The sequence below is a fragment of the Tachysurus fulvidraco genome, chromosome 18 (genome assembly GCF_022655615.1).
Source record: "Tachysurus fulvidraco isolate hzauxx_2018 chromosome 18, HZAU_PFXX_2.0, whole genome shotgun sequence".
Classification (NCBI taxonomy): domain Eukaryota; kingdom Metazoa; phylum Chordata; class Actinopteri; order Siluriformes; family Bagridae; genus Tachysurus; species Tachysurus fulvidraco.
In genome coordinates, this window is record NC_062535.1 from 16,435,472 (window position 1) to 16,457,250 (window position 21,779).

The window sequence follows — 21,779 nt, forward strand, 5'->3', positions numbered from 1 at the left end:
TTTGGCCACTCAAGCAGAAGAATGCACAGACATTGATAGCTCTGATGAGGAGGAACAGACTTACCATTACAACCTACGAAAAACAATCCCTTGTTACCAACTGGTCAGACTTCCTCACAAGGAAACAGGAACTGTACCCGTGGTACCTCAAAACCAGACTAGACTTCGTCCAACTGCCAGAGAGTTCCATCCTGCGAAGCAGAGTAGCTCAGTGCAGAACCAAGAGCAGAGTCATGGAGAAGAGATACTTGACCTGGAGTCAGACCAAGTCACTCCAGATGGACAGCAGAGTGGAATAGATCATATGGAAGTAGTAATGGAAGAAGGACAGAGCATTGAAAAGGAAGGAGAGATAGAACAGATACAGGAGGGGGAAGTAAGGAGATCAAAGAGAGCTGGAAGACCAAAGGACATGCTCACTTATGACATGCTGGGTAGACCCACATATCGGCCATGGAGAGCAGAATTGAAATCACTACAGCTCACACAACCATCCTATTTCCAGCATGAAACCCCTTACTTTCAGTACATGCCAACACATAGTTGCTGTTATGTGTGCCACAAAGTCTATTAATTAGGGTTGAAGTAAAATAATTAAAGTTGTATATTAGAGAACAATGAGATGTCAGGAGCCATCTAAAAAAATAGGGGAGAGTGTAGAGGGCCAAGAAATAAAGGTAAAGAAAAATAGATACCCCACAAAATAAAATTGTAGAGACAAACCTTTTTTTGACATATACCGGATATTGTTCTGCATATTATGGACTCATTAATATTGGATGTACCTTTAATTGGTCATTATCAATTGCCTCCTGTAGAGGGCGTTTAGTGTTTCTGAGATATAGAGGTTGCAGAGCTCAGGTCAGAGTTCATTAAACATTGCAAGAGCTCACAGTGCAAACGTCTCTGTTATTTCTCTGCAGTGTTACACATTCAACTTGCCCCTCTGGGTTTCTCTGGCCTAGAGCAGGTAACAGAGGTGAGGCACTGACTCCACAGCATTAAATGCAACCATAGACGGATAAAAAGCTTGACACAAACATAAATGAATTAGAAGTTGTATTTATTGATGAAAAGCTACCTTTTGAGACATAAAGCACGCTCGGTTTACTCGGTTAACATTTTTAACATTAAATCCAGGGAAAAGATTTAAAAATAATAAAGGACCAAGTTGAGCTGTCAATCTCTTTATTTGACTTTGTCAAGTGCAAAAGCATTTTAGCCGAAGTGCTACAGACAGGATACAACTGCATGATACAATAAAAACAAAAACAGCCATGATGTTGCCATGAGCAAAATTCATTTAACATGAACACACACACACACACGTACAAAAATGACTTTGGCACTTCAAACATAGTAAATGGAAACCATTTTCATCTTAAATATTTACTACTCCAAACTATAAAGCACCAGATAATTTTACTACCTTTAAGAAGGTGAAGCTGTAAAAAATTCAAAATAATAATAATAATAATATACAGTATTTTTTTCATCAGAGTGACTTGGCCCATGAAACCAAAGTGGAGGGGAAATAAAAGCATTAAAACACTGTAATCCATCAGGTAAAAATAAAACATCAGTGCAGGTTTTAGGTGATTTTCTTTTTATTTATTTATTCATTTTATTTATTTTTTAAAAAAAAAGGAAAATAAGGATGGAGGTTTCTTTAATCAGTATTTACATCAGGGCATATTATTATGTACAAACACACTGTCCAGAGACCAGGAGGAAGAGAAAAGCATGAAATAAGTGGCATCTAATTTTAAACTGTCCAAAAAAAAAGAAAAGAAAAAAGCGCTTACGGCTTTAAGAATTTCCGCCAAAAATCTTTTTATAATAAACCTCTACATGCCCAATAGGAGACAAACAAGAACATCAAAAAAAATAAATAAAACAAAACAAAACTGAGCATTATACTGGTTTGGGTTGTTTAAAGGTTCCCTGAGCATCACCATGGTAAACAACAGGTTTCTGGGTAAATTTTAGAACGTTCTAGAAAACACAGCAAGAACAACAAGCAGACCTGTCATGTATAATAACTTGGCCGGTTTACGGGGACGGGTGGGGTACGTTACGGTGTTACGGCGTAGCATCAAAGACCTTCGATTTGAAATAAAGTGCTATGTTCTAAGTACTTTTAGGTTTCTGGCTACGTTTTTTTCTTACGTTATTTAATCAAAATAAATCTCTGGACACTTAAAGGAGAAGCAAGCATGTCACTACATAGGTTAATGTTCTTGAAGCGATCTTATTGGATATCGTACCAAGCTTATTTACTTAAACAAACAAAGAAAAAAAAACATGCTCACATTCAAGATGCAAACCACATACATCAATACAAAGTGCTTTTTAAATAAAGTTAAAAACATTGTTCAAAAGCATCGATAAAACGGAAACAAACAAAAAGCACATCGGTAACAAATACGATTAATAACACGTTAGCGTATCTCTTGTTTGTGTGTTCTCGCTATTTACACTGCGAAGGATGTTGAAGGAATTTTCTTCCTCTTTTATCCCATCTTATTCTCAATCTTATTCTTTCTCTTTTTCTTGTATTTGCACTTCTTCTAAAAACCCAAAACAATCTTTAGTCTTTCATTCCGTTCCACTCTGTGTGTTTTATATTCGTTTGTATTCTTTCTCATGCTCAGTTGTTCATCTGTCCTTTAGAGTTCCTTCCGATTGCTTGTTCTATTTAAACTCGAGCTTTTTTGTTTTTAATAGCAAGGTTTGCTAGTATACTATCAGCCTCACAATGTGTATAGACGTACGCTTGAGTTCAAGAAAGAAAAACTTGATTTAATACCGTTTGCCTGTGACTGACTTGCATCGTGTATAAAAGGAGGTGCATTAATGCATACGTACCTGCAAGCATAGCTCTATGTGCTTAATGCTGATATGTTAGTATGTGCATGTGTGTAGCTTCCTTTTTTGATACATCAAAAAGTATAACTCGAACATTACTTATACAAAACATTATTTATATATAATACAAGGCACCAAACATAACTCGAAAACTACATATCCGCCATTTTGCGACAGACTTGCACGACATCGCTCCCTGCGAGTTTGTTTCTAAGACAGCACAAGCGGTGCTCTTGTCAAATCAGCCCTTCATGACCACCGGGGCCATGGGCTGGTTGAGGTCATTCAAGGCGAAGGAAGGGTGGGGACTTCTGAGGCAAAATCTAAAAGGCAACCAGCACCTTAAAGCTAATGACTTCCATTTTGACTTGGCCGAACTGCACTGCCCTGGGAAAAATTAAAAGTTTGACACATTTCAAATTCTCTTATTTCCCCATTTAAGCTGCTCTTTTTTTCTGCTTTTTTTTTGAGGGACTGGCAACAAAACCTGCTGTCACAGAGTCCCTCTCTTTCCATAATGGATACCCACCAACCCCTAAGTTGTAGAATAGCCACCATTTATTCTCTCTTTACCTGAAATCAATCTAAGTCTTCTTTCAAAAAGACCAGCAAGTGGAACCCTCTGGTCATTAAGGTTTGGCATGTCCTGAGATAGGCCTGTCTGTGTTGGGATGGATTTTGTTTTTCAGAGGTGGGGGTTTGTGCTTACGTTTGCGTGTGGGCATTGTGGTGGTGTGCGCTGGATGTTGGAAAAGGCTGGATGGGAGGTCTTCAGTATAACTTGGTGGGTTCCACTCAAGGGCTCTGGGGATCGGGACTGGGCTTGTTATAGAAGAACTTGGGGCTGTAGAAGGTTCAGTGTATGGGGCAGTGATAGGAGTGGGGGAAAGAACTGGTTTGCTGGCACAGCCAACATTCTCAGCATCTCTTGAAATGATTGGATTAACCTTCTTCCGGCTTGAGGCAGTCTTATGAGAACTTTTGGCAGTCTTGTGGGACGTTTCTTCCACCAAACCTGCACTTACATCCACCACATTCGCACTTGCTTCTATCTTAACAACACTTTCCTCTACCTTGATGGGACTTGAATCCACCTTGGGAGGAATTGTTTCAGTCTTACTGACTTGTGCTTCCACTTTTCTAGAAGCTTCTGTCTTTTGAACACTTGACCCCTTTGGTAACAAGTCCTCTCGAGGACTTGAGTGGTGTGTGCTGTTCGCTTTCTTGCGAGTTCCTCTGTCAGTTTTGTGAGAACTTTTCTTGCTCTTGGAACGAGTTTTGTCCAAGTTTCCATCCTTGATGGGACCATTCTCTACTGAGTGGGACGGTCTATGTGACCCATTATGTCTCCTCTGTCCTGCAGAGTCCAGACCACCACTGCAGCCTACTCCACGGCTTCTTTTCTGACCCTTCCTCTGAACTTTTTCCATCCGGCATTCAGTGTGATACAATTCCTCTGTGGCCTGGTTGACCCTGTCCAGCTGCAGCAGCAATGCATCGAAGGCCGGCAAAACCCTTCGAAGTGTGGCCTCGGTTTCTGCTCTTTCTCTCCAGGGTTGACCACCTGATACCACCCCCAAGTTTAATGTCAGACCTAACCCAAGACCTGGGGTCTCAGCTATGCTGCAAGGGCTGCTGGACATAGGATGCCAAGAAGCCTCTGAAACACAGTCGACACTGTCAGGAGACGGGGGGGCTTCAGGTCCATCAAGAGGAGGGAGACAAAGGGATTTGCAGTCACTGGTAGATGAAGATCGGGATGGTGGGAGTTCCATACCTTCAAAACGCACCTTGTGACGGAACTACATTGAAGAAGAAACAAACAAAGAACAAAGCAAAGATATATTGGATTGTCCGTACTGCTGAGCTCAAACTCTGGGTTCAGTACAATAAAACATGTCCCAAACTGAACACCCACAAACACACACACACACACACATCTACATAAACAGTTTTTTGCATCCCTTTTTTTAACCATCACTTGAGGTTCCAGAAATGACTTCTAACCATGAACCCACCTCCTTAGTACGGCTCAGGCCCATCCACATCTTGAGGCGTCGTAGGAAGAGTTCCACCATCTCATAATCCTGGAGGTCTACTGCAGGCCGGTAGAGCTCTGCCCGAACTCTACGATAGTTTCTTAGTAACACGGAGGTCACCAGCCACAGCAGGACAAGCCGCAGAGCCGCAAAGCTGACGTGAAACACGTAGCAGGAAGCGGAGCAAGGATAGGTGCCTTGATCTGCTCTCCATGACCATAGGCCATGCCCCCCCGAGCCTAGCAATGACCAGCAAGCAGACCTAACTGTCCCATATCCCTGAACAATGGAGTGAAAAAGCTGGAAAAAGTAAGAAAAAGAGAGATTTTATGTCAATACTCATACAGAGACACATTCTAATGTCAATAGAATGTCAGCAGAATGAAAAAAATACAAACGACATAGCCATAGTACTTATGTAATTGGTCGAACACGTTAGATGTGTTTATTTTTGGTAGACGCAAGCGGTAATTCACATCCATTAAGGCCATTTGATGAGTCAGAGTGAAAGAGACTGAATGAAAGGTGGCAATTTGGAAAGAGATTTTGCACAATATTGACTTGTATTGAAATGCACACAAGCACAAACATGGCTTCTTTGACCGTGCTCAGCATAACTGAGTACACCATGACAGATTTCTCAGTAAAACCTCCATCTTGCTTTAAAATTAATACTCGCTATCGGATTCTATACAATAACATATTTGCACAAATCTGGTTCATTTGTTTTAAATGAGATTAGTTGGGACCAAAGGCAAAATTTAAACATTCATCCATTCATTCATTTGGGGGTGCTTTCACACCTATAGTTCGGTTCATTTGGTCCGGACCAAAAGCAAAAATTATACATTGTATATTTTTATCAGTTTTGGTTCCTTTTCACACCACACTGATCGTTCTGTTCTGCACCAGTTGAAACGAACCAAAATGCAGTCATGTGATAACATCCACATCACTCATTGTCCATATTTCGTTGAGCGTATTTCCTAAACTGCTTCTCGATTGGTCAGAATAAATGTGCGGGAAATTTCAACGAAACTCCGGAAGAAAACAAAAAGAAGAAAATACAGCATACAGCACACCATCGAGAGACGACTGCGCGCTGCAATTATGTTCGTGGTTGTAATCTACTACATCGCTTGTATACAGTATTCTATACAAAGTCTTAATTTTCAGAATGAAGCGTGGGTACGGCATGAAAATATCATTTTAATGCACTGCAAACGGCGAAGACGACTTCAGGAGGCGGCGAGTATTACTTTTTCGAAACTGTGACATTGTCATCTTCCGAAAATATTGCCAACGACCCCCTACGGCAGCTGGTTTAGTCCAAAATGCACAATACTTTTTGCAGTTAGGTCTATTCGATCTCGGACCGTGTTCTCACCACAAACGAACCGTACCAGAGTTCGTTTGAAAGCGTACCGAGACCACCTCTTCAAGGAGGTCTCGGTACGCTTGTTTGGTCCGCTTTTGGTGCGCACCAGAGTTCGATTGCTGCATTCTCACCTGCCCAAACGAACTGCACCAAATGAGCAAACGAACTCTGGTACGATTCAACCGAACTAAACAAGGCAGGTGTGAAAGCACCCTTATTTTCTACCACTTATCCGAACTTCTCAGGTCACGGGGAGCCTGTGCCTATCTCAGGTGTCATTGGGCATCAAGGCAGGATACACCCTGGACGGAGTGCCAACCCATCGCAGGGCACACACACACAATCTCATTCACTCACACACACACACACTACAGACAATTTTCCAGAGATGCCAATCAACTTACCATGCATGTCTTTTGACCGGGGGAGGAAACCGGAGTACCCGGAGGAAACCCCCGAGGCACGGGGAGAACATGCAAACTCCACAAACACAAGGCGGAGGTGGGAGGAGAATGTGCTAACCACTAAGCCACCGTGCCCCCAAAATTTAAACAATTTTATCAAAATACGTTAAGATCTTTGTGCAAAAATAAGTACACCCCAATGATTTCGTTAGGAGAAAGCATAAAATAAATTTGTAATTAACAGGAATTTACCAGAGGATGAGTCGAATCAAGCAACACATTGACAACTATCAACTATCGTGTGTTCACGGTGTGTGTGTTCACTGCTGTGTGTGTGCACTTGGGATGGGTTAAATGCAGAGAACGAATTCTGAGTATGGGTCACCGTACTTAGCCGAATGTCACGTCACTTTTCACTTTCATTTGTCTTTTGATATCGGTGCATGTGTGTGTGCGCTCATGCTCACAAGGTATCCTGTGTGTGAGTAAGCCATCAGCAGCAAGAGCAAAGCCATTGCAATGCTAACAATCTCCCACACCGATCTCCTCAGAGTCCTGCCAAACACGGCCCATTCCCTCAAAAACCGTAGCTGATGAGCAGCCTGTATAAAAGGGTACAAAGGAACAAGAGACACAAAATTCAATCAAAGTACCTCCGTAGTATCCCAAAACTTTTATAGATCAGTGTGCGATGTAGTGTGTTTCCTACCTTCAGTACTACCAGGAAGAGGAGCAGGGCATTGAGCTGAATCAGAACCTGGCTTTGTTGTCCCAGGGGAAAGAAGTTAATAAATGATTCATGCTGATGAAGTAGTGAGGCCCAGAGGTTGGAGGCAAGAGCAGAGCGACTGAAGTGGAGGGCGGAGACACAAGCCGCCAGCAGAAGAGTGACCACACCCACCAGATTCCACGCTTGCAGGATGTAGCCCCACCCCTGCCTGAAGGTTGACACACCCTCTCGCACAGAGAAGTAAATAATCAAGATCATCAGGATGAGCTAAGAAATGGAAAGAATTGGAGGAAATGAACATTAGTGTGAAGGAGATTGTAATAGGCTGAGTGAAGGTGATTGATTGTTACTGTAACAACAGGAGGGAAAATTGTGACTGTTACTTTGAGGAACAATGATAATGGATGATAGAAGATGTTGTAGTCTAGTTGTTAAGGTGTTGGGCTACCAATTGGAAGGTTGTGAGTTCGATTCCTATGTCCACCAAGCAGCCACTGCTGGGCCCCTGAGCAAGGCCCTTAACCCTCAAATGCTCAGTTGTATAAAAATTAGATAAAATGTAAGTCGCTCTGGTTAAGGGCGTTTGCTTAATGCTGTTCAATACTGTCTGGATCAGACAGATGGCAATTTACAGTAAATTTGAGGAGCTTAAGGACAGACAATGATTGACTGTTAGATACAGTATGGAAAGCAGGGGACATGGAGATTTCCCTTGGAGATTGACAGTTAGTACTCGGAACCAACGTTAGGTGGGATTTAATAGTTATCTCGAGGGAGGCAGACATTGACAGGTTACCTTGGAGAAGACGAGAGAAAGCGATCAGTGTTTATGGTAAGGAATTAAAAACAGGAGCAGATGTTAAACCTTTATTCAGAGGAATCATTTGTTTTCTGTCTAAAGACTGCAAGCAACAGAAACCCATTGTGGATCTTCTAACATTTAGCATATATTTAGCCGTGTGTGCATAATCAAGTAAGGCAAAAGTTCAGCTTATCCAGTGCATCAGCTGCAGAATGTTTAGCAATTCTTCCATCATTAGCAGTAATTTTTACATGGGATAAGGATATTTATTTTAGTTTGTTCTCTGACGGAGAAGAAATCAGCATTAGACGTGTACATCCAGAAACTAGCGAGTCCCCCTGACTGTCATTAGAGCCCTGACAGTAAAGAGAAGTGAGGTGGGGACTGATGGTTCCTCAAAGAACGGCAGGAGAAGGCGACTGTGGAACAGAGGAAAGGTGTTTGATGGTTACCGTGAGGAACATGGGGAGGTCCATGCCACGTTGGAGGGTCTGAAGGCTGCAGGTCTTGAGGTTAATGCTGGAATGTGTGCGTTCTGAGACCGGGAACTCCAAGAGGAAGGAGAAGATGGCCAGCAGGTCTGTGTTTGTGTTATACAGGGAGAACTCCACGAACAGAGCCCTTGTCCTGAAACACACAGTTACACTGAAGTAAGCAGCTCTGTGTATTTAGATTGCTGTTTCTGTTTATATGACTTATAAATGTGATTGTTAATGCGATTGCTTATAATGTATACATTAATGGCTCCTAAGGAAGTTTGCGCTCGATGCAAACACCATTCTTCCTTGAGTGAAAATATTGGCACCTCTGGTTGTGTCTGCATATTTAAATACTTACAGCGGATCCAGCCACTGGTGTTTATGGAGTTGTTCTAGAAGGGCTCTGGATTCTTCCATCTTCCTACTTAGCTCCTGTACAAACCCACCACTGTTGTACACAGACACCTGACCCCACTGCCACACTCTACACACATACGAGACAAAAACATTAGTACAGGTACACACCACAGTTGAAGACCCTCTGAATGTCAGCGCCCTTACCCGGTGCTCTGAGACACACTGTGAGACCAGTTGACTGACAGTCCGGAACCTGACTCCACCCATCCTGCTGGTCCACACCCAAACCAGGAAGCTGCTGGAAAATAGCCAGTTGGAGGGCAGGCTGAAGGTGGCAGGAGAGAAAGAGAATTAGATAGATAGGTTATGCAATGTCACTTGTGACTGGATACCAGTGTTGTAATGTAACGGAGTACAAATACTTGTTACCGTACTTAAGTAGAAATGTCACGTATCTGTACTTTACTTCACTATTTAAATTTATGTCAACTTTCACTTTTACTCCACTACATTTCCTAGATAAAATGTATACTTTTACTCTGTTATATTTCCACTAAGCATCTTCGTTACTTGTTACTACAAAATAAAATCAGAAGAAATGTGTGTGACTGCAATAAGGGAGGTTTGGCGAATGTTCCTAGATTGCATTACGCAGCTCCGCACGCTCTACGGAGAAGCTCAGATACACGCAGCGTGCACGCTCAGTCAGAGCTGGAGGTGTTTGTCTATAACGTTAATCGGCAAAAAGCCGCAAAGACGGCAACCAAAAGCAGTGAAATTTCACTATTCTTATTATCAGAGTTGCAGCACAAACAAAATATTAATGCAAACAATCCATTCAATACTAAATAAAAATAACATTTATTGATTTGCTCTTTGTCTTGTGAATATTTGTTTATTAATGACTGCATTCATCAGACACACTGTTTGTAGAGAATGCACACATACATGAACTGATCTGGTTCAAGACTGACATCATTACATCATGCATAAAATTTTGGTGTCCACTTTTGCCATTTTAAATAATACCATAACTTTTGGCTTACTATGTAGTCATATAATCTCTTCGGCATCTGTCCGTCTTCAAGAGACGATGGTGTAGCTTCCGGTTAAGGTGTCCTATCTGCACCTTCGCGAGTGGCTGAAAAGTCCGATCCTGGATTGACAGTCTCTGTTGCACTTGCTGCAGGTAAATGCTGATGCTTGCTGAGGTTGTTGTTGGTTTGCCTTCCTCCTGACTCTCTTTGCAGCGAGGTTTGTGTTTCTCACCTCCTTGGCTTTCTGAGCGCCCTGTCTGACAGCAAGACGCCAGGCAGGGCGGTCGTCAGCACAGCTCTCCCAATTGTTTACGTTGATGTTGGCCATCTTAATGTCCTTTTTGCAGACATCTTTGTACCTCAGACGTGGCCGCCCGGTCAGTCGTGGCCGCCTGGTCAGTCGTGCACCTTCTGCTAGCTCGCCGTACAGCAGGTCCTTTAGTATGCGACCCTAACATTCTCCTAACATGGCCGAGCCAGCGAAGGCGCCTCTCACTGAGAATGGTGAACATGCTATTCATGCCGGTGCGTTCCAGAACCTCTGTGTTGGGTACTTTGTCCTGCCACTGGATACGCAGAATGTGCCGCAAGCATCTCAGGTGGAAGCTGTTGAGTTTCACCTCGTGACTCGCGTAGGTGGTCCATGCCTCGCTGCTGTAGAGGACTGTGCTGAGCACACAGGCCTGGTAGATGCGCAATTTGGTCTTCTCAGTGAGGTTGTGGTTGTTCCAGACCCTCTGGTTCAGTCATAACTGCTGATAACTGCTGATGCTTTGGCAATCCGGCCATTCACATCAGTATCAACGGAGAGTGAATTGGAGATGGTGGACCCAAGGTATGTATAGTTCTCAACAACTTGCAAGTTGTACCCCTCGATGTCAATGGTGGGAGGGGAGTCTGCGTCCTGCACCATTACGTTAGTCTTCTTCAGACTGATGGTCAGTCCGAACTCCTTGCAGGTGTGGGAGAAGCGACATACCAGCTTCTGCAGTCCATCTTCCGTTGTGATGTCAAGGCTGCATCATCGGCGAGGAGCAATTCACGGATGAGAACCTCTGTGACTTTGGTCTTAGCACGAAGACGGGCGATGTTAAACAGCTTGCCATCAGTTCTGGTGTGGATGTACACGCCCTCGCTGCAGTCCTTAAAGGCGTACTGGAGGAGTATGGAGAAGAAGATGGCAAAAAGTGTCAGCGCAAGGACACAGCCTTGCTTCACTCCGCTGCTGACTGGGAAGGCCTCCGATGTTACGCCATTGAAGCACACTGTGCTGTACATGTTCCCGTGGAATGATCTTATGATAGCCAGCAGTCGTGGGGGGCAGCCGACCTTCTGTAGGAGCCTGAAGAGTCCACTCCGGCTGACCAGGTCAAACGCCTTGGTCAGGTCTATGAAGGCAATGTAGAGGGGCATCTGCTGCTCATGACACTTCTCCTGTAGCTGTTGTAGTGAGAAGATCATGTCTACAGTTGTACGGCCGGCTCGGAAACCACACTGGGACTCTGGGTAGATACGGGCGGCTAGGGTCTGCAGGCGCGCCAGGACGACACGGGCGAAAGCCTTTCCAACGATGCTGAGGAGGGATATGCCTCGGTAGGTGTTGCAGTCACTGCGGTCTCCTTGTTCTTGTACAGAGTGACAATGTTTGCATCTCGCATGTCCTGGGGGATGTATCCTTGTCCCCAGCAGAGGCAGAGGAGTTCGTGCAGGGGTTGGAGTAGTGCTGGTTTCCCGATCTCAAGGACTTCAGGCGGGATGCCGTTACTCCCAGGGGCCTTCCCACAAGCGAGGCAGTCGATAGCTTTCCGAGCTCTTCCAGGGTGGGTGATGTGTCTAGTTCCTCCATGACTGGCAGGTCTGGGATGGTGTCTAAGGTGGTGTCAGTGACAACGTTTTGGGTTGCGTACAGCTCGAGACCCAGCGCTGCAGCTGTTTCCCCTGGGCTTTGATGACTTCGCCAGTCTTGGACTTAAGTGGGACGATCTTGGAGGTGGGTGGGTCTATTGCCTTCTTGATACCCTCATACATGCCCCTTGCATCCCCGGTTTCGGCAGCTGTCTGTATACTGGTGCAGAGGTTCAGCCAGTAGGTGTTAGCGTAGTGGCGGGCGGTCTGCTGTGCATTTTTCCTGGCAGACTGGAGGGCTTGTAATGTACCAGGGCTAGACACAGCCTTGTAAGAAAGGAGGGCTTTCCTCTTTGCCTCAGTCACGGGCTCCATCACCTCTCAGTTGGCCTCATACCAATCGGTGTTTTTGCTCTCCTTCTTCCCGTAGGCAGTAATGGCTGAGTTGTACACAGCATTTCGGCGGTGGGACCACTTCGAGTCGATGTGTCATCAGGTGTCCCTTTGGTGAGAGCCTCATGGAGCTTGCAGATGAACTGCTGTGTCTTTTCTGGGTTGTTTGTACAGCAGGTGTTGATGTGTGGACAACCCTAACAACTCTTCTTGTTTTAAATTCTTACTGAGGGCTAAAACCCCTAATGATGAAATCCTTGAACCGCCCCTGATCTTATACCTACCGAAAATCACTGAAATTTTACTTTTTACTTTGACTTCAAATACTTAAGTACATAAAATATCAAAAAATAACATTTGATACTTAAGTACAGTAAATATTTCTAGTACTAAGTCTAATACTTGTACATTTACTCAAGTATTGCTTTCTAATACTTTATACAACACTGCTGGATACACACAAACACACACAAAACTCATTTTTGCCTCCTATTTCTCACAGCTGAGGCTGATAATATTGAACAATGTTTTAAACTCATGGTATCTTAAGTAACCAGCATTAATGTATCCAATGCTAGAGATTTAAGCACTTATGTAGGTCGCTCTGGATAAGGGCGTTTGCCAAGTGCTGTAAATGTATAATATTCATCTGCCTCACACACACACACACACACACACACACACACCCATAAAGACAATAGGATTTTCAGCTCCCTGTGTGTACACTCTCAATGAAAAGAACACGCACATGAATGCGAATACAATATGTGAATTTATTCTATTACAACGATTGGGTTTATGATTTATTTATGATTTACTCTTTCCAGACATTTCTGTTTGTTTGTTTTATTTTACTTTTGTCAGGACTGTTTAGTTACTATATATCATACAGCTCTGACATTGTTGGGACATTTTCTGGTCCCCTGTGAGCACAACAGCTTAATTATAGAACCTGTAGGTTTTATTTACAGAACTTTTTCCACTCTATTTGGGTGTGGCATAATATTAGCTAACTAATCTAGCATGATGTTCGTTAATGAAACGTCCTCACAAGGACAATATAGTATGTGTGTGGAATAAAACCGTTAGCATGCTCCAACCCAAGCAGTTGTCCTGCTGGATATTATAAAAGTCTTATCATGTGAGTGATGAGTTAAAATAAAAATATATTACAATATTTATTAATTAAAACCATAAAGGACTTCCTTACTTTTCTCACGCTCACTCTCACTCACCTGGTTGGGATCTCTGCTGTCGGAGGCGGGGCTTCCCCAGCAACAGGCTACCCGTCCCCTCCATAAGGGCGGAGCCATCTAGCAACCGTGGCAACAGGAAATCAGACAGCCATGGCCAAACGTCCTCTCGTCTAGACACAATGATAGGGATGATAGTGAGGTCAGTTGGAAGAGAGATGTCCATTTTTTTATTATAGAATCAAAGAAACTTTTACATCCCTTCATTCTTCTTATAGCTGATCATTTTAATATATCCTTTCGTCTATAAATATGTAGCGCAGAAACATCACGATCGGGGTTAAAGCCAATGTGAAACAGGAATTTATTATGTAATTTAAACCAAGAGTCCCCAGTTAACAGAGTTCCCAAGTGTGCACCCTACAAGGTGTTTGTTATAGTGTGTCAGTGTGTGTTGTTGTGTGTGTGTGTGTGTGTGTGTGTGTGTGTGTGTGTGTCTGTGTGTAAATACCTGCTGATGTTGCTGAAGCGCTGCGTGTGTAGATGGTTCCTCAGCTGAGTTTGCAGTCTCAGTTGGTAAGCGTCTTTGGTCGAGTCGGCGTAGTTCAGCAGCAGGACCACGAGCAGAAAAAGCATGTAGAGGAGGAAACCCTACACACACACCCACACACACACACACACACACACACAGACACACACATCAGTTAGCCCAACATACTGTGCATGACTACATACTCGTTCAACACTACATTACCGAATGCATATTTAATCAGATATATAATGCTTAAAGAGTCAGTATTTCTTTTTGTTTTGCAATGAAATGTTAAGTGCTTTATTATTTTATTTTTATTATTAAGTTTTAAGTATATCGGATTAATTTCACCACAATTCCGTTTACTCTCGAGTTATGTGGTTAACATTTTAGCATTATAGCTTTTTATCTAATAGCTATTAAATATATTTTCAGGTTCTTTCTAGCCTGAGTAACATCAGAACATTGAAGAACTTTATACTCTTTATTTTTGTGGGTTGGTAATGATTAAATTTATGAAAATGAATATTTATTTGTTTGTATGAATATTTTACATTGTTACATTCAGGGGGTTTATCTTTGGAAAATAATTTAAACGTTGGTATTAAAGATGACAAATAATAATTAGTAATATTTTGTAAGTCTGTTTTGTGTAGGGGGACACGGTGGCTTAGTGGTTAGCACGTTCGCCTCACACCTCCAGGGTTGGGGGTTCGATTCCCGCCTCCGCCTCGTGTGTGTTTGAGTTTGCATGTTCTCCCCGTGCCTCGGGGGTTTCCTCCGGGTACTCCGGTTTCCTCCCCCGGTCCAAAGACATGCATGGTAGGTTGATTGGCATCTCTGGAAAATTGTCCGTAGTGTGTGTGTGTGTGTGTGTGAGTGAATGAGAGTGTGTGTGTGCCCTGTGATGGGTTGCCACTCCGTCCAGGGTGTATCCTGCCTCGATGCCCGATAACGCCTGAGGCTCCCCGTGACCCGAGAAGTTTGGTAGAAAATGAATGAATGAATGAATGTTTTGTGTGCGTGTGTGTTTGTGTGTGTGTGTGTGCACCTTGAGCATGCGATGTAGCAGGCGAACTTTGCGTGCCTCCTCTCGGGCCTGTGACAGTGCAAAGCCTTGAGGAGGTCGAACTCTTGGCACACGCTGGATCATTCGCTCCATTCGGGGACAATCCACCAACACATCCCCCTCCTCCGGCCTCAGACGGGCCACCAGCAAACCGAAATATACACCTTCTACCAGCACCTACACACACATACTGTTTACATTCTGTTCTGTGTATTCACTGTTCAGCCACCGACTGAAATATAGATGTGTGTGTGTGTGTGTGTGTGTGTGTGTGTGTGTGCTTGAGACCTTTAGAGGCTCCAGGATGCAGAACGACATCAGAAAACTGACGATACAGGAAATGAGCCACATCAGAGCCATATCTTTGTTCAAGCTCCGCCCTAGCCATATTGACACGCAACTGGATAAGATTAGCCCCACCCAACTCCCCCAGAGAGCAACCAATCCAAATAGAGGAGGAAGCGGCCTCGGCTTGCACACGTCCGTCACTACAGAGAGAGAGAGAGAGAGAGCGAGAGGAAAAATTGTAAATTAGCAGAGAACTATATATGAGCTTTATATTTTAATATATGCAAATGATTTCATTTTAAAAAAGTGTGTGTGTGTGTGTGTGTGTGTGTGTGTGCATATCTACCTGTACGTGAGGTGAATGCAGTTTTAGGTGGATCTCGGCGTATGGCTGCAGGAACAGGTTCACTCATCTTCTGTAGCAGAATCACCTCTGTCTTATCCCCAAATATACTGGAGCTGCAATACACACACACACACACACACACACACACACACACACACACACACACACACACACACACACAGGTGATATGATGAGATAAGAGATGAGGTGATTAATGGTGAAATGTTACAGCTCATAAGAGAAGAATAACACTCACAGGTCGCCCATGTCACTGTTGGTCTGTGAGAGCAGCTGTCCATCAGCAAGGATCCGCTTCAGGAGATCCTCATCTGTCAATCACACCCGAGACCCAATCAGGAACATGGACAGGAGCACAGACACCATACAGTCCTCCAAAAAGCTCACACCTTTACAGACTTATATACATTCTGATAATGGCAGACAGCTTTATGTGCCGCAGGAGAGATAAACGCTCTCCAGTCGTATAAGGTAAGACGGAAGTCTCAAAATAAAATCAGTGTAATTGATTTGCTCTAATACCAAAAGTAAGAACTCATAGAAAAGGAATGGAAAAGAAAGAAGAGAGGGATGCAGAGAAGGTTGGACAACTGATTGGAAGGTTATGTCAGTTTGAATCCAAGGTCTACTATTGCCCCTTTTCCACCGAGGCAGTTTGAGTGCAGGTTCGGAGTCTAATTTAGAACCAGTTCTTTCTGTTTCGACAGCCAAAGCACCGGCTCTGAACCAGAAAAAGTTCTTAAGTAGCACCAAAACGTTGCTGGTCTAGACTTAAGAACCGCTCGTGTCCGGGGCTGTGAGCGGGGCTACTGTTAGCGCATTTGATAATGTACCTTATGTATACTAATGTTTAATACACTTTTGCTTTACCGCAATATACGTAATCAGTTATCAGCACAAAGGATAGTAGGTAGCTACATGCTAAGGCTAAATTATTTTCTGTGTTAACGATAAAATAACGTTATGTACTTTCTCTGTTACAACCTCCGTTTATACAGATTACACGGAGCTGCACGTACACGTTTTATTCGCCGCGTTTGGATGTTAATGTAGGTTCACAAAGCCATGAGCGTTAACAGTAAAGCAACATCCACCATTGTTGATGTGTTTGTGTTTGCCGCCGCTGCGCTAACATAGCTGGGACACGTGACACGTATACAGTGACGTCACACTCGGCGCTATGATGGCTCTCTAGCCAGTGGAAAGGCAAACCGGTTTTTAGAAGGTTCGCCAGTGGAACCAACTTTGAACCAGCACTAGCGCTAGCTCTGAACCAGCACCCGGTTCTTTCCGTTGGAAAAGAGGCATAAGCTGCCAATGCTGGGCCCCTAAGCAAGGAGCTTGAAAGAATTGGTCAGTTGTATATTATGAGATGAAATGTAAGTCGCTCTGGATAAAGGCATCTCAAGAAGGTGCAAAGAAAACAAGAACGCTTTCAGAAACTCGGGCGCTCTTCCACAAACCATTAAAGGAACAAATTCTTCTCAAGAACTCTTTTAGAAATAGAACATTTTCAGGAACTTATTTTATGGAAACTGGAAGAAAACTTTCAGGAACCACTTTAGAAGCTTAGAAAAGCTTTTTTTGAAGAACCTTACATAGGAACCCCTCTTTTAGGAACCCTTTCAAAAACAATGTTTGGCAGTCTAGGAAGCCTTTTAGAAATACACTGATAATTTCTGGAACTCAAGAACCCTTTGGGATCTTAGAACGCTATTCAGGAACTCTTTCAAGAACGCTGGAAGATGGCGGCATTTAATAAGAACCACAAAAATCTTTTCAAGACCTCAGAAACCACTTCAGCAACTCGGTCTGCAAAGGATACGTTTATATACCCTGAGCTTTAGCTGCAACACCAGTTTTATTGAAAAAGAAGTTGACATCATCATCTCAGCAGACCGGAAGTGAATGAGCTGGATATCCACATGCTGGAGTACCTGAAGATGTGAAGTATTTATTCCTGTAGTCATGTCCTAACACCGTCTCGTCGTCCTCTGGGTTAAAGGTCATGTCCACACCCAGGTGTCTGCTACCCTGACCTCGCTTTAGACGAGGAGGAAGTCCCACCCCCATCTCGATCGATGGCTCGCTCGTCACATCCGGCCAATCAGCATCCGGAACGCTCCACCTACAGGGAAAGAGAAAAAACAAGTGAAAAGTTAGAGCAGGTTCTCTCCTGTACCATAATCTCTGCCAGTGGTGCCTGCTCATTCTCTCTTTATCTCACACACACACACACACACACACACACACACAAACACAAATCAAACACCAATCAGACATAATGAGGCACTCATTCCATTCTAATGACCTGATTCATGACGTTGATGATGACGATGTGTCTGAATACCTCTTTCATCCAGCACTAAAATATGCCAGTCATTACGACTGTTACCATGGAAACAAGCATCTCACCTTTTCGAGGAAGGCGTGGGGAGGTCGATGTTGGTTTCCTCTGAGTACGTCTGGAGAAGAAACAGAGTGAATGTAGTGAGAAGTCACAGCAGTGGCACAACAAACCTGACTCACCTCTCATCACATCACATCTATGAACTTTTATACACTCTAATGTTGGTTCTGCTCTCAAAGGGCTCAGAACTGCACTGAAACCCAGACACCATTTCCTCCATCTGCTCTCGTGAATGTTGATGATTTGAAGCAACACAAGACAGGCTCATGAATATATTTAAAGAGAGGTGGAGTGTGAAGTTCACAAACTTTAACAGATCTGCTGAATCCTGATGTGTGATCTGATAAGTAAAGCATTAAAAATGTATATAATACAATTTAAGGAGGCCACGCCTCCTTTACTAAGAATAACAAACCCAGAGGCCACGCCTCTTTTACTAAGAATAATAAACCCAGAGGCCACGCCTCCTTTACTAAGAATAATAAACCCAGAGGCCACACCTCCTTTACTAAGAATAACAAACCCAGAGGCCACGCCTCTTTTACTAAGAATAATAAACCCAGAGGCCACACCTCCTTTACTAAGAATAATAAACTCAGAGGCCACACCTCCTTTACTAAGAATAATAAACCCAGAGGCCACACCTCCTTTACTAAGAATAATAAACCCAGAGGCCACACCTCCTTTACTAAGAATAATAAACCCAGAGGCCACACCTCCTTTACTAAGAATAATAAACCCAGAGGCCACTTCTCTATTGTATATTGTGTGACTGATGTCTGTCATTGTACATAATACTGACACACACACAGGCCACGCCTCCTTCACTAATACTGACACACACACAGGCCACACCTCCTTCACTAATACTGACACACACAAAGGCCACGCCTCCTTCACTAAGACTGACACACAGAGGCCACACCTCCTTCAAAAAGACTGACACACACAGAGGCCACGCCTCCTTCACTAATACTGACACACACAGAGGCCACGCCTCCTTCACTAATACTGACACACACAGAGGCCACGCCTCCTTCACTAATACTGACACACACATAGGCCACACCTCCTTTACTGAGACTGACACACACATAGGCCACACCTCCTTTAATGAGGCTGACACACACAGAGGCCACACCTCCTTTAATGAGACTGACACACACAGAGGCCACACCTCCTTTCCTGAGACTGACACACACAGAGGCCACGCCTCCTTTACTGAGACTGACACACACGGAAGCCACACCTTCCTCAGTAGCACAGACAGTTGCATGCAGAGGCCACGCCTCCTTTCATCTTACCTCTGTGATTCCGTTGAAAATGAGGAAGGAGCTTCCGGTGAGGGAGTTATCTAAGAAGTCATCAATTTCTAGAGACTCCTGGTCTACCTGAGGAGGGAGCTGCTCCACTAAGACCTGTCACACACACACACACACACACACACACACACACACACACACACACACACACACACACACACACAGAGTTTTAGGCACAATATGTCTCTTCTATAATATAATATATATAATAGAGATAAAGACTGACCTTGCTGCGGCTGAGTCTGAAGAGGCAGAAGATGAGCAGGTAAATAGGATACACCACTAGACAGCTGATCACACCCACTCCCACAACCTCTGCGTTCAGAGACACCTGCTCTGATATGGGAACAAAGCTGGAAAACACACACACACACACACACACACACACACACACACACACACACACACACACACACAGAGTAATTACTGCTGTATATTCACTTATATCAACTTATTTTCAACTTATTTACATGTTATAAACACTAATACAGTATGTCTGTGCACTAACAAAACAATGTGTGTGTGTGTGTGTGTGTGTGTGAGCGAGTGAGAAGGCCGTGGCCGTACCTGTTGACGTAGGTGACTGTGGCATACCAGACGGTGTTGGCGAGAATGATGAGGTGGAGGAGCATGGAGCAGCACGTCGCCCTCTGCAGCCGGGTGAAGGGACTGCGTGGTGGTCTTTCCCATAACGACAGCCACATGTGACTATCACACACCGCCCTCTGGAGCTCCCACTTGAGGAGGCGGGGCCAGCATCTAAGCTCCACCTCCTCTGTAACGGCAGAAGGTTAAGGAAGGTGAAAAACAATGAAACGTTAGCCAGGGTGAGATGCAAAATGCTTGAAACAAATCATTTGGAAAACCTTTCAGACAAAAAATAAATAAATAAAGGCTCCCGGTTTTACCTGAAGGCTCCGCCTCTATCTCCACCCTGCCGTCTGTCTTCTCATTGTCCACAGAGAGCCACTCCTCCACCAGGAAGAGGTACGAGCTTCCTGTCTGCAAGTCCTTCACCAGCACATACTGCAGCAACCAAGCTGGAGAGAGTCCTGAGAGAAAGAGTGAGAGAGACCAAAAGAGAGAGACAGACAGACGGAAAGAGAGAATGTAATTACATATATGATATAAGTAAGAAACAGTCTAATCTATACAGGTGGAGTCAGATTCGTACCTTTGTTGTCGTGCCACACTCGGATTTTGAGCAGGTTTCCGAGGCTGGAGTCGGTAGCGATGTGGAAAATGTCCAGACTGTTGCGTGTAAAAGCTCCGACTCGGTCCAGGTGACGGTGTCCACTGCGGCTCTCGCTGCCAAAGAGACTGATACCGACGTGGGCCGTGGTGCCTGAAACAGAGCCCTTATTACTGTTAGAGAACAGAGAGCAGATCCACGAGGACTGCGCAAGAAGAACCCACACAAGTATCAGTATGACCTGGACCTTTCAGCCCCGTCCCCTCACCTGCTCCTCGCATCCAGCCGGTCTTCACCTGGATCTCGTACTTGCACAGACCGTCTTTCCCACACAGAGGAACCACAGAAGCTCGTCTCAGGTCCATCTGGTCCAGTTTCCTGAGGACAGCCGCGGCAACGGTGTAGCACAGCAAACACACCACACACACCAACAGCACCACCAGACTGCGGCTGATCGGTGGATCCTGAACACAACACACAGAAACATACAGTTACATGTAATGATTCGTTAAACAAAAACAAATGGATAATAATAATAATAATAATAATAATAATAATAATAATAAATTACAAATATTGTCATTTTCCCCCAAATGCTATTACTTGACATTCTGTGGTCGATGTGATAATTTAAATATTCATTAGACAGTCATTAATATTCATGTGCCACTTGGTCTCAGGGTCACTCACATGCACGGTGAAGCTGATGGCATGCTGTGGAACTAACAGACTGGCACCGAAGACAGTGAGATGGCGTGTGCTGCACACTGCCTGCCCAGCGCTGGTCTCTGGCAGGGGCACCATCCCATCTGTACGCCACATGTGCCCCAGCTCACTGAAGTACTGACAGAGCACCATGAACACGCCCACTTCCACACGGATCCGAACTGGCCAATCGGGAGTGCAGCCTGCCGACACGTTGATGAAGTGATCCTGCGTGGTGTCGTACAGGCTGCAGAGACGTGACATAGCGATTACAGGCCGACACACCGGTGGACATGAGCAGCGTCGTGTCATAGGTTTAGGTTTATAATTTACAAACAAAATTGTTGTAATTTTTTGTGACGGTAAACAGAA

General features: G+C 44.1%; 1 protein-coding gene across 2 annotated transcripts in view; it reads right to left on the bottom strand.

Annotated features, from left to right (window-relative positions):
- Positions 1–1,171: 1,171 nt before the first annotated feature.
- pkd1a (polycystic kidney disease 1a) overlaps positions 1,172–21,779 on the bottom strand; it is a 70,931-nt gene continuing 50,323 nt past the window's right edge. For both annotated transcript variants that reach the window (XM_047802985.1, XM_027178913.2), the window contains 22 exons: positions 21,393–21,654; positions 20,971–21,166; positions 20,685–20,855; positions 20,419–20,562; positions 20,078–20,285; positions 19,737–19,863; positions 19,493–19,606; positions 18,194–18,243; positions 17,716–17,906; positions 16,017–16,089; positions 15,761–15,873; positions 15,415–15,614; positions 15,109–15,303; positions 14,037–14,176; positions 13,568–13,698; positions 9,262–9,382; positions 9,059–9,184; positions 8,674–8,848; positions 7,399–7,686; positions 7,157–7,291; positions 4,887–5,207; positions 1,172–4,670 (listed from right to left, as the gene is read on the bottom strand). In XM_047802985.1, coding sequence (XP_047658941.1) covers positions 3,498–4,670; positions 4,887–5,207; positions 7,157–7,291; positions 7,399–7,686; positions 8,674–8,848; positions 9,059–9,184; positions 9,262–9,382; positions 13,568–13,698; positions 14,037–14,176; positions 15,109–15,303; positions 15,415–15,614; positions 15,761–15,873; positions 16,017–16,089; positions 17,716–17,906; positions 18,194–18,243; positions 19,493–19,606; positions 19,737–19,863; positions 20,078–20,285; positions 20,419–20,562; positions 20,685–20,855; positions 20,971–21,166; positions 21,393–21,654 — 4,654 coding nt within the window. In that variant the 3' untranslated portion in view covers positions 1,172–3,497. The remainder of the gene's footprint in view (positions 4,671–4,886; positions 5,208–7,156; positions 7,292–7,398; positions 7,687–8,673; positions 8,849–9,058; positions 9,185–9,261; positions 9,383–13,567; positions 13,699–14,036; positions 14,177–15,108; positions 15,304–15,414; positions 15,615–15,760; positions 15,874–16,016; positions 16,090–17,715; positions 17,907–18,193; positions 18,244–19,492; positions 19,607–19,736; positions 19,864–20,077; positions 20,286–20,418; positions 20,563–20,684; positions 20,856–20,970; positions 21,167–21,392; positions 21,655–21,779) is intronic.